At 37.0% G+C, this 14,091-nt stretch overlaps 1 protein-coding gene across 11 annotated transcripts in view; it reads right to left on the reverse strand.

Moving 5' to 3' along the window:
• LOC120634427 (plasma membrane calcium-transporting ATPase 3) overlaps positions 1-14,091 on the reverse strand; it is a 281,705-nt gene that overhangs the window by 3,349 nt on the left and 264,265 nt on the right. For 9 of the 11 annotated variants that reach the window (XM_039904957.1, XM_039904955.1, XM_039904960.1 and 6 more), the window contains one exon: positions 3,421-3,489. In XM_039904957.1, coding sequence (XP_039760891.1) covers positions 3,421-3,489 — 69 coding nt within the window. Of the gene's footprint in view, positions 1-3,420; positions 3,490-8,815; positions 10,360-11,153; positions 11,283-14,091 lie in introns of those variants that run through there. The other 2 variants (XM_039904962.1, XM_039904961.1) reach the window with 2 other exon arrangements.

Genomic DNA, 14,091 nt, shown 5'->3' on the forward strand with positions numbered 1-14,091 from the left:
AAATGCATATTGTGATGTCATATTTGACATTTCGCAAGAGATCAGTCAAGTTTGACGTCAAAAACTGCAGTGGCTAGTGTGATACGACTTGAATGTCACAAAATGGTGAATAAATGGTATTTAGCTCTGGCTCACGTCGTCGTAATTTGACACAAAATAATTCTCGCCCATCGTCTACATGTATTCTACTTCCTAAGGCTCAAAATTATATCTAATGTATTTCTATCAACGCAATAAATGGTATTTACACTGTTTGATATTTGAAAGATTAACCATGATTGCAATGTCACCAGATGGTCCAAAAAAAATCAAATCAAAACTCAGTTTAACTTGAAAATATTTGTTCCATAAACACCCAACATATTGGTCTATTCACTAATATTACCCAAAGCAATAAAAAATAGGGTCAATGCCCCATTCTTTTCCCTGATATATTCCTAAGAAGACGCTTCTTACTGTCAAAAAAAGCTATGAAAAAGAGATAATCCTATGAACGTGAATAGTGAATTGGATTTAATTCAAATTATTAAATTTTACATGAGGATGATCTCAGAATCTTCTTTACGTGAGCCAGAGCACAGAAATACGAAAATAAAAACCAAGTAGCAACACCTTCTGGTTCATCACCAAATGTTATTATGGACAAAACACTATTTCAGTAAGAGATGCTTTACACTGTTCAATTAAATTCTTAAACCCAAAGTTTCCATGTGAAAATATTTATTATAGATCACTCTTAAATTCTTAAGTTATTTAGAATTCAAGAGTGATTTTTTAAATTTAACGTTAGAATATATCTGGTTTATAACATGGTTTAATATATCCAATATTCGAGAGGAAACATTGTTTTAGCCAAAAAAAACTCGCGAGTGTAAAATCAGAAGGGCGCACATTCTTACAATCACACATTGTAAAAAAAAATGTACATATGTTGGAATGAACAAATAGAAGCACACCGAGCCATTGAGAAAAAGGCGAAAAGCGGTAGGTAATTCAAAATTCCAGTCACAGATCCACGCATAGATCCGGAAGACCGGGACAAAAGAACCCAAGCACCAAAGGCTTTCCTCGCAACCCAGTGCAATAGTGGTGCTCAATTTGGTCTAAACACGTCTAAACAATCTTTCAACTAAATTGTGGGGGTTTCAGAAGCATTACTTTTCTTGCTAACACTACTTTTAGTAAATTCAGTTAAGACATTTGTGTCAGACCAAATTTCTTCGACTACTAGGTATGTCTCAATAGAATTCATTCAGCCAATAAATTTTTGAGTGGTCGAGTCCTTTTGCCCCGGCCTCCCAAATGTCGCAGGTGTGGTTATATACGTCCGCCATTGCAGGTCGAATTGCCGGCGATACTGCCGGCTCCCTCCCCGCATGCCATGCAGTGATTCTACTTGCCCCTTTCGTCTCTGAATACAGACATAGGTCGTTGCTTGTGAGAAACGTGTCGGTGTGGTCTGTGGGTTCCCATGCATTAAGCTATGCACGAGTTAGGGACAACGCAATTACGGCACTGAAAATACGGAATACGTCACCAGAGCCCCCAATGTATCTCAAGTTAAAAAACCGAGTTATAGCACGAAGATGGCAAATCGTCGTTTGGTCAAACGGAGGGAGACTGTGAGGTATTCTACCTACGTTCACTTATTCGATCGCGTAACAGTATACTACGATTGAAATGGTATAGAATGTGCGTCATCTAGTGACAAGCCAGTTTTCCAGGATTGCAACTAGATTGCGTCCTTTCGATACAATGAAAATCGTAGTTAATTTCAACGCGACGAAATGAGCAAACGTAGGTAGAATATCGCACATTTAGCACTCGGATATACTCTAACTTCAATGAGAATTTTTCGAAAACTTACAAAGTAGAAATTAACACCAAAAAAATTCATATTGTGCAAAATTAAGATTCGAATGAAGGCTCTGATTTATTTCGCATTTTTAGTACCGATAAAAGTGTTGCTTGCGGCGAGTGCGTAATGTACAATCGGTATGTTTTCTCTGTGACTGCATTTCATCCTCCATATATTTGAGCCAGTCGCGAAGCTCGCTATGCCAGTTCGAAGCAACATCGATCGCGTCTTCACCTCCCATCAGTACAAAGCAAAGCTAGTATCTCCTAGTTTATATCACCTGCTATTAGTTTCGAGAAGCGTCTCTAGCCTAAAACAATTTTAATCTAAAAGCTATATATGGAGTCGAATGGATTTCAGTGTTCTCGAAGCATCCATGACGGAACCCTATTGAGTTTGTAATGGAGCTCGTATTTCGGCTTAATTTGGTGCAAAGTATGGGGCAACATAAAATACATATACATCTACTGACAGCTTATGATAACGATAAAAATAAAATTAATAATTTACGAGTAATATTTGGCAAAAATGAGAAAATTTTATGTTGCAGATGGACGCATAAATCTAATAAATATAATTTACAGCTGATACATCTAAAGTTGCCTAAAATATGCGCGTTAAATTTTTTTTATAATAAGAAAGTATATAATAGAAATATATTAAATGACCGCATATTATAAATCTACGCAAGCGTCATGAGTGAAGCGAATATATTTATAACATTAAATTCTAATAATTTTATATAATTTTCCCTTAGCCATATTTTTTTCAAACCATTGAGTAAAAGTACTAACTCACTTTTATTATATTTAAACTCTAAGATATTCTAAGATACCGTATCTTAGATGCTTTACTAACCTACGAAGTATGAGAAATATATCACTTTTCGTATGTTGAAAAATCTCCCATTTTCTTCGCACTTTATATAAATTTCATAAAGTATGGTGAAGAAAGATGTTATAGACACAAAAAACGGTATTGCACGTTGAATGGTTTAAAGACACATATGGATAAATAACAACAAAGTTGAAAGAAAAAAAATTTAAATCATAAAGTTATTTTGTTTCGGAACCCTTTGGTTTTACATTAAATACATGCATTGGGGTTCATGCCCGCCATGATAGGCATGCAAGCTAAACACTGACCGATTAAATTCAAAAATTACTTCTACATTAAATTAAAAGTGGGATAAGGCACGTCACAGACATCTATAATATATATTATAACATATTTTTAGATAATTAAATAATTCTATGCATACATAGAAAATAGGTCACATAATATATAATACACATTATAATATTTTAGCTGTCTGTAATGAGCTACATAAGCGGTAAAAATAAAATATATACAAAGACATAGACAGTAGAACAGAGTGAAGTTAAAGGGTCAGTGTGGATTGAAAAAACATATAAAAACATAACAAACATAGTGACGGATATAAAAAACTTGTAAGTATAGAGTACAGTAAAAACAGTTGAAACATAAACAAGTTAGGACAAAAACGAAGTCAAAAACAAACGAAAGGTGTGTGTGAAAAGAGCAGGCGTTTGAAATCTTACAGCTTGATCGGTAGAAGTCTTGCTGTAGGGCACGGGAATCAAGCGTTCTTGTAACTCGCCACCTATGACCTTCCGTGTGCAATGGGGATTCATGGAAAAGAAAACCAAACAAGAACATGAAGTAAAAAGATTCACGACACGAAGAGAGGACGAACACGGGCGTCCTTGCATTAAAGACTGTATCGCGGTGCTTGACGATCGAACGGTATTCCAAATTCAAAACATAAGAAACTAATAATAGAAACTATGAAATCACTATACCCAATAATATTAACTTTTGTAACGTGGAAATTATTCGTAGTTATTTATTTCTAAATAATGAAAATGTTAATTTATGTTCTGCATGTTAGAGTTATGGCCCTATCTTAAGATAACTGAAGTCTTAAAATATTATCATTGTTAAAAAATATACTCCAAAAGATGTGAGATTTTTTGTGACGGAGCAATGATGCGTAAGTGAATATTAAAGGACAGTAATGGTCGCTTCAGGTTGCAACTAAATTCAATTCAATTCGAATGAAACTATTTAAAAATTGCAAATTGCTATTTGTAGCTCTTTCAAAGGATATAGAATTTAGAATAGCGTTCGATAGTGTAGCTCAGTGATAAAATATTTGCAGTGTAGTTACAGGGGACTGTCCGAAGCAGAGTCTCGCGAAGCGAAACAGGTCTTAGGAAGAAGATAAATTAAAAATAGAGAGTAGGTGAACTAAAATAACGCAGGGTATATATATCCTATAACCGTAGATATAAGAAGCACATTCATGGGTTGTGCACTTAACAACTATATTTATACAGTTTCCATCCAGGGCTCCGTTACATCCATAAAATATATTAAATATAAAAATAAAAACATAATCAAATCATTAACATAATAATAATACGATACTGAAAAAAAAACATTGATCTGAAAATACATGTAGCTCTCGACGAGATAAATGCGAGTTGAAGCTTTGTAAAACTTGTTTTTTTCTTAATAAAAAAAACATTGTTTTTTGTGCTTGTGTGTCTGTGTACGTTGTGTTCGCACACACAGTTGTGTGTGTTTCCATTTGTTTCCTTCATGCGATACGAGCTAGTAAGCACACTTATAATATTGACGGAGTCGCTCACATACCAGATATCTATAGATCTATTATTTAATTATATAATATAACTAATATATGAAGCGCTATGGTGAATAGGGTGATTGCAAATGAATGAAGAACATAATATGAACCGTTTTTATTTTTTTTTAAATATTTTTTTCACTTTTTTCCTCAATTATATTAAAATAATATAAATTTTTAAATCGGTTTATGTTCGTCTATCACTACAAACTAAAAAGCTGACCTAATTAATAAACTTGACACAGATATAAGATTTACAAAAACGCAGTGAGCTAAAATTTACTAAGTTTAGTTATTCATCATATTCGTGAATAGTGAAAACGTAATAAATATTCACAATAGTCTAAGAGCCATGCGAAGTATCGCTAATACTATATAGGAAGCTAAGCAATCTCTAACATCGAGCTATCGTACGACAATCATTCCGGCCAACGTTGGACACCAACATCTAACACATTTGGCCAACATCAAGAACACATCACACTTCCGTAGTCGGCCAGTTACCTTGTAAATGCAGCTCCCAACGAGGCACGGGGTGAAATGAAAGTTACTTTGGAGTATAGATACTTTATTACTAAAGTTTATTAAGAGTTAAGAAGCAATAGAAACAACGAATTATTAGAGTACCAGTTTGTACCAGTTTATACCAAAGATCGAGGGTTGTGTCGCAGAAAACCATGCTCCACATGTTTATTAAAGTGTTATTTTTTATTATTATACTATCGGCGTGTAGGAAAAACACTATAAGCGTAATATTATAAACTTTTTTTTTTTGATAAAAGTTTTACTTTTATAACTATCACTTGGTGTACATCAAAAACACGTATTAGAATTTTTCTCAATATATTTTTTAGGTATATTTTCAATACCCCCCTAGTCTTAATATTTAGTAGCAGGCGAATATTTCACTACACAAAGTGCATTAAAGTACCATTACATACAAACGTTATAACATAGTTAACGTGAATATATATTAAAATTATCACACTGCATTGTGAAAATATTTAAATTTGCTTGAAAACGAGTCCGGTGTCACTATAAAAGGAAGAACTTAAAAAAAAAGAGTAATAATGTTTGGAAGACGGTGTAAAGTGTGGAGAAGTTGTGGACAGTGTAGATTAAACAGTCAAATTATAAGTATAACTTTAACTAAATATTTTATGTGTTTTCTAGAACATGCACAGATTATCTATGACATTTTCAACATTAAGATAATAAGACCTAATCCAACAATTATAAACAAATAAAAATATGTACGTAAAATCTCCAAACAGCACAGCCAATGATGCAAAATTTAACACAAATAACTTCACAATAACACATTATAACCATAAGATTAACACATCAAAATAATGCATTCATAAAGAAAATAATAAAAATATATCAAGCAAATTTAAATATCGTCCAAAACACTTAAGCACTTGGCAGCGGAAAATTATGAGTTTATATATTCATATAAAAATTAATGATCTCGTTATAAAACTTTAACATTAGCACAACACACAACAACGTTGTAAAACATCCATTTGAAAACGAAAGAAGGAAAGTGTTGACGAATATTTACAGAAAAAACTAACGATAATATTATAACCATCTCGTAAAAAAATAAATGAACGTGCTTATATGACTCACATTTTAATATATCGGCTATAAAAGAATACTTTGCAATATTATCGCTAAAATATTCACTCTAAAAAGGTGCACCATAATTTTTAAGTTAAATCTTATATTTCATTTAGCAAATTCTAATATTTTTTCTTAGACTAATATATTTATTTAGTAAACAATTTAAAGACTTAACTATTCTACATTTACATTTTAAGAGATTTTTTTTATATTACGGAAAAGAGAAAATTTTATGGGATTATATGATTTATAGTAAATTTTCAACTGGCGTTCATTATTGGCAGTTAATATTTGGATCACTTCGATACGATCACAGAAAAGCTAATATTGTGCAAAAACTTCAAAGTTTTATATTTTTTAGAATAGTCATTCGGTAAACACGTACCTATGTATTTAGTCTTCCATAGCTTTGTAAAAATTTGTCATATAAATTGTAAATTTAGTCATTTGAATAACTTTTTGTGTAAATTTTTTTGCTGTTTGAATAACTTTTTTGTGTAAATTTAGTTATATTTGAATAACCTTTGTTATAAATTTAGTTGTTTAAGTGTAGCCTTTTCGGTTTATAGTTTAGTTTAGTTTACTCTGTGTTCTTTAGTTTTAGTCGTCGCTCTGATGCGACACGGGGCTGAGCGCCGGCAATGAGCTGCCGCCGGACTGTACGCTGATCCTCCTGTGCTCCGCCAAATAATTATTGACAAATATCCTGCGGCCGGCCAATATGTCCGCTTTTTGCTGCAAAACAACGACGCACGCGTCAGTGAGCGGCACCGGAGCCGGCACTCGCAGCTAGGCGAAACACTACGAGTAACAAAACTGCTCGGTGTTGCCAATTTACGAACTAAGGAAAAGGGTCGGCGGCATTCCAAAACCAAACTTCACGTGGCGAAAAAAATATTCAACTTTAGATATTCATAAAAACATATTCAACTTCAGATATTCTTTTTTTTAGGTAATTTACATTTCAATTATTAATATTCGCATTTTTGCTGCAGTGTCAAAACACACTGATGGTAAATTTCTAAAATTTTAGAAACACACGAATTGCGGAAAAATCCTTTGCACTGGCATTCTCGACCAATTCATTCCTGATTCACAATCCCTCAAAACCGAATTTTTGTACTTTTTACTTATACTTTGTCAATTCCGATGACGAACGATATAGTTTTAATCCACTCGGTGTCGCAATTTTGGATATGTTTTTCTAAAATTCTACAAATTTTGAGTGCATCTAAGAATTCGTTAGTAAGCGTTAACTTTTTTTGGTTTTAGAATTCCGTAACTACGAGAAGTGAGGAGTTGTAGCTGTTAGTAGAAAAATTTAGTAAAAAATGTTTAGATAGCAGTTTCGTTACTAATTAGGTGCCTAAGTTTATCTAAGATAGGGGCATTCACTAGCTGGGGCGGGGCAGTCCAGGGCATCCAGTAGCAATGAAAAAATATATAAAAATTATATTATTAAGGAAAAAATACCGTGTGGGAAGCTAAGTACTACTACGTATTAAGTAAAAGTTCTCCGGTATGTGAGCTACCGACGCGGTTACTTTGATCTCGTTTTCTATACGTGCTGCGATATCGTAGGTACAGTTAAATGAAATATCGGTACAATTCAAATAAATACTTTTATTCAAATGAGTTTTAATATTAAGATGGTCGTTTATATGCCGGATAAGTAATATAAGTATATTTAAACATTATAAGTAATGGAAGTCAAAAACAAAATAATGAAATCAACTTATTAAATAAGTACTTACACAACCGAGCAAACGATTAAAAAAAAACGATAAAAATAAAAACGAACGAAATCCTCCTTTTTTAAGTTTCAAAAATGATAAGATATGCTTAATTTCTAGTTTTGGTGTAATAGTGGAGATATATTACTATGATTTTCTTTTTTTTTATAGCTGCTTATATACTAAATGTTAGAGGTTTGGTAGTTGTTGTGATAAGAGTAAACAAAATATTTCGTTAAGTTTGATCACTGGAGTTTTATGCGTATAAAATAATTAAGACTCGAGACTCCGTTAATACGAAATAATAAATTAAATTTCATTAATAAAAGCGTAAATAAAAAAAAAACTCTCAGATACGCTACCAAACGTCTAATTAAAAAAAAAAGTTTACTTGTGCATACTCACAGACATCTGTATACATGCATTACGCTGTAACATAAGCATGACCACACTATAAATGCGAAGCCAAAAAAATTAATAAAAAAATTACAATCGAAAAAATTAAGACAAAAAAATTGTACCGAATGTAATAAATAGTAAATACATCTTCAATAGATACTCTGTACTTACAATCTAAGTGGCAGCCATTTTGTTGACGTGCAAGTCACAAAATGGTGGCACGCGTCACCTCTCGATGTAAGAGGCATCAGAGTTGACTTATACGTGATCTCTGATTTGTGTTCGGTACGGATTCGTACGGTCGTAAACGGTTAACAGAGGGCGTGACGGCGTATGTACCGAAGACGTCACACAACGTGCAACACGGGTCATGCGTCACTACAATACGATGTACAGAGCTACACTGACAGTACCTACGGCGTCTCGCAGCGTCCCTCTCGACCTAAACTTACCGTTAACATCTGAAATAGAGCGACATTCTAAGACTGGGCGGCCCCCACCATAACACTATTGAAAGAAAATGCTATGGAATTTCGCTTCAAAATTTATTAATCGTAAATAGATCTCGTAACATTCTCATACTCGCTACAGGTTTCGATTAACACATACATCGTTTGGTAGCTCAGTTGAGCGTTGAGTCCCATTCATACTAAACTTCAGGTAGGCGTATACAAGGTCTATCTAGCTATTTTGGAATACATAGTGTCCCTTCTATATGAATATACTCTGTTTAAAACAACATTTAGTTAAAGATATAATAATTGTAGATCTAATTGTATCCCAGTTTTAGGCAGAAACAGGGTAAAGTGGTCCCAAAATTTACTATGAAACAAAACGTCAAGTCGCCTGAGGAGCTCTGGCGCTCCCGTCAATCACACAAAGCTACCCGGAACGCTAACTATATCAAGTATCGATTACGTAGTAAAGTTCTAAAGAATCATTAGAGTAAAAGTTATAATTTCAAAGGAGTTACCTAAAGTCTTCACAACGTCTATACAAAATATCACCTCCGATATACATACAAAGACGTTCGAGAAAAAATTACAAACTTATTTACAAAATACTTTCGTCTCTAAAATAGCAGTGTTCGTTACGCGACCCGCGACCGGTCAAGCTCAAGCTAGGCTTCCTCCGAGCGTCAAACATCCAGTTTTCTGTTGATAGCGACGTCGTAACGTTAAGTCGCAGGTCGCAGGTACAATAGTAAACGTACAGATGCGCTCTGGCGCGGTAACAGGCACGATGCGGTCTAGGAGCCTAACGTCGGGCCTCTAGTTTTTAACTTTATTGCTATCGACTACCTAGATCTAAAAAATTTCAACACTTAATAAAAAATCTTATCGCCTAGGGTTTTAGGTCCGCGCGGGCGGACCGCGGCGGAGACGGGATGAGATTGCGCGGAGATTGCGGCGTTAAGTACACGATGCGTGTGTGTGTGTGTGTGTGAAGTGTGCGGGCGCACATCGGTCAGTTCTGCAGTTTGAGACTGTCGCGACATAGTGATGGCAGTTTTGTTAATTAATTTAACCCGGCAGTCGCTGAAGGCGTATATAAATGTCTTGTGTCGTTTCCAGAAAGTATGAGTTTTGTTACACTCGCAATCGTGGAGTCGTTTCGAGTATCAAAACAGTGACGTCAAAGCAAAATGGACCTAATGTAACGATTTAGAGTCGCAAATTCTTGTTTTATTAATTTACAAGAGCGCTTGTTTGAGCTTGAAAACAAGGTGCATATCGCACTTTACCCTGACGTTACGGAATATGGATAGTCTGAAATCGACCTTCGACTAGGAGCTCACAAAACTTGTATTGAGGAGGTTCAGTGAGCGGTTGAACGGCTAGCGATGTGCGCCCGGGGCGTCAGTGGGCGGGTGTGGAAGCGCGGTGCGGAGGGCGCGGGGCTCAGAATATGGTGGTCTCGGTGCGCGGCGCGGCGGGCACGTCGTCCGCGTCGATGTAGGCGATGTCGGGCGGCGCGGCGCGCAGGCGCGAGCGCAGCCCGGCGGCCGAGTGCGCCGACAGCCGCTCCTCCAGGTCCTCGAGCGTCGACTTGAACGCGCGCACCACGCGCAGCTGCAACCAACAACGCGCGCCGGTGATGCCGCGCCAACCCGCCCCGTCCGACCGACCTCACCGTGACCGCAGACCGCACTACGAGCCGAGAGTGTGGTGTGGATGTCTCCGTTCGCGCCCCGGGCTGTATTCAGAGTTCGCGGACGCTCTACGCTACGCATGCAACGCGCGGACCGCGCGACCGGCCCGGGCTATGAAGGGGGCGACTCTGGGGAGAGAACAAGCGGGGGACGAGGGGTGCTCGGAGTATCGAGGAGACGGCACGAATGGACAGAGGTGCGACGGTGCCGGATGACAACAGCTACAGCCAGACACGTGGGAAGATGCAAACAGACGAACAAAACTATTGGAGTGCTCCCGGCGAGTCAGCGACACTACCACTACCTTCCGGAATCCATCTTCCAAAAGTTACGGCAATTGTTCCAAACCGATACCGAGCCGATAACAATAGCTCAGCATTTATTTCACTTCGCCAGCCGACGTTTTAATTTCCGTTCCTTAAACACTAGAAAATCGAAAAATTTGGGCTAAATATAAGATGCAACTACATAAAGCGCAGCAACTTCGAGAGAAGCCCTCATGAAATGATCATTGCGATATTCCTCGAAAATGGAACTGACCTTGAATCGGTCGAAGTTAGTTGGTTCACAGAACGGGGATGCGAATTGCGAAGCTAGTGATAGTGCGGGTTGACTCGCCCTGAGCGTGCGGGAGCTAGGCGCTAACCGCTAGGAGCACTAGGCTAGGGCCAGGCTGAGCTAGGCTATGCTAGGGCCAGGCTAGGGGTGGTGTACCGTGAGCGTCCGTCGCACGCAGCGCGCCGCCAGCCGCCGCGCCCGCCACTACACCTCCGTCTCCAGCACCGGCCGAGGCTGCCAACAACATCTCTCTACGACGCGCGGCTCGCCCCATTCCACACCGTCCTATGCCACGCAGCCCTAGCTTTACAACCGCTCGCAGATATGGGGCTCTCACACCCCAGTGACAGGGCAAACGCCACTGTTGAACCTTAACAGACTCCTACAGAACCAATCTCATTCGTCCGACGTCATCTCGCCAATGAAAAACCATCGGGTGGTAAAATTAAATTGATAAATATGCGTTCGCGTGAAGAATGAAATTAAAGGGAAAAAGGGAAGGCACCGAAACCGAATGTGATAGTGGCAGCATTGTGAAGATGAGTACAAGGTGTGCAATGGAAATCTTTACTAACATATCACTATTGATGGAGAACTTTGCTGACATTCAAATGTAGTCGAAAATTATGTAAGGGCCAATTCTTTGAGCGCATGAGAATATTTTATAATACTGAAGTATTTATAATACTTCGACCGTGGGCGTCTTTTGCCTTAAACGATGCTTTACCCAGATCATCTAGAGCGTATCGCAACTTATTTTTGTTCAAGGTCATCTGCAGTTTCGTTATACAAATAGAAATAAAATATAATCCTACATATCAGGCGAAATTAAACAAAATTATCGATGACCAAACATTATAACTACAAAATGTAATCTAAATTGCTAACTAATAAATGTAATTAAAAAATTTGCTAGGACTTAAATGAATGTACATGAAATCAATGGATTAGGTGACACAGGAGGTTAAATCAATAGATTAGGTTACAAAGGAGTAATAATGAACAAGTATTGGAAATTAATAGGGTTTGCCATTTATAGAACAGATGACGTCCGGACGATCAAGTTAGTTTTAATGCTTCAAAAACGTTTCTTAACCAAAAAGGTTGTCCCCATATCTGCTGTAGCTACAAGCAGGCCAACACGGAAAAACAGACCCTTTATAGTGGTACATAATAATAAAATTGTAATCTGTGTCTGTACATGGAGGGTAATGGGGCAATTAGTGTTTGGCGATGTTAGAACACGAAGATGTACGAAAACATTGAAGGGTCGTGTCAGTTCGTATGTCAGAATGGAGATGAAGATCTGATAGCTATCGAAGAATTTGTAACCGGTTTTTCACAGTTTAACCGTAAATATTTGTAACAGATGAAATATCATTGAAAAACACTATGGTTAAATGAAGAAATCTGGGTAAGGGATTTGAGCGATAGAATACGTACAGTACGATAAAACGTCGAATGAAATAATATTTATATAGACATGCACGCGAAATAAAACACGGGCACAGTTTTAGAGGTGAACATAAAATATGTGTTCGGTGTCACATGAGGCATGTATGCGGCCAAGGGCCGGTGTCGCGTGATAGAAATATGACCTGAAGTGCCAACAGAAATGAGAAACAAACCAATAACATAAAACGATAATGAGGAACAAAAATACAAAAAAAAATAGGATTCGATTCGAGACCTCAGCTACCCTGAAGATCGACTGCTAAACTACGCCTACACAACGCAGGGAAATGACACCTAGATGCTGGGACCAGGGGAGACTACCAAATCGCCGTCATGACGCATCACCTAAATGCCTCTCACTTCATACTTATTTAAATTTCGATTTATAGCACTTTTAAATTTTTTATTTTTTTATCAAATTCCATACGATTCAATGGTGGTGGCTCGCAAATTTATGACGTATCTTTCATTTTGTATGGAATTTTTTGTATGACCAAAACACTCTTATATTTCTAGCATGCCATGTTTTATTTTAGTAACAAACATCAAATCTCCGGGAGCCAAGGAGGAAAGTTTAACGGGCCTATGAGGTGTTCACGATATTAAAATTGTGTTTTACCTGAATCTTATTATCCTCGTCTAAAGATAATATTACGAATCAAGGTCACGTTAAATATATGTTGGTAGCTCCACAATTATAATAACGTCAACATTCAGGAAGCTACACAAAATCACTGCATTAGTTATTCTTTTTATGACGTTTAATTTAATCGGGAACGTGTTATGGTATACGTTATACTCACCGTCAGCCGCCACCCTTAGATGTTCCACTATTTACATATTACATACGGACACTACAACAAGCCTAACAAAATACGCAAAATAACACAATGAAGGCAATTTTCCAACGGCAAGGCAAGGCAAAAACTACAGACAGTAAAAACTCTTCGCTGCCCAGTGTGACGCTTACATCCCTGACTGACAACACCCCCCGAAAACGGCTCTAAAGGACAACATTCACAAACAAACAAAAATAAAAACAAACATAACAAAAACATAAAAAAAAGGAACACATAAAACATTGACAATACAACGGCAAAGGAAAGAGACGGGTCGACCGAGACGGTTAACATGTTAGTACGCGGAATCTCACGGCATGCTCTATAATAGTGTACAACTATTTTTGTTCTTTTTTTTTTTTTTTTAAGAAAAATCCACTCCACACTCAAAACGATCGTACCTTTAGCAGCAGTAACTGAATACAATCCGTTACACAAAAAAATAATACGTAAAATCAAAACGGTGGGCAAAATTTATCGAAATTAACATTTTACTGCTGAATTGATCGGTATGCATCGGTAACGCAATCGTTAACGGTTAGTACGCCGTGCGGCCTGTCGGGTACGTATACAGACGGCGTCTCATTCATTCAAACAGAGCTTGGGTTGCTTTGGATCAGTAGCGAGGAAATATCGGGTTGGCGTTTCACAAGCAAAAAAAAACACTATCTTTAACAATAAAAGTAAAATAAAAACAGACAAAAATAGTAAATAAAAAAAAATCAAACAGTCAGTATGACTAAATAAAAGATAGAGAGAGAGAAAGAAACAGTCATATTAATATCGCGATGTGGTGTTGA

This window comes from Pararge aegeria, chromosome 24 (assembly GCF_905163445.1).
Source record: "Pararge aegeria chromosome 24, ilParAegt1.1, whole genome shotgun sequence".
In the NCBI taxonomy this organism is placed as follows: Eukaryota; Metazoa; Arthropoda; class Insecta; order Lepidoptera; family Nymphalidae; genus Pararge; species Pararge aegeria.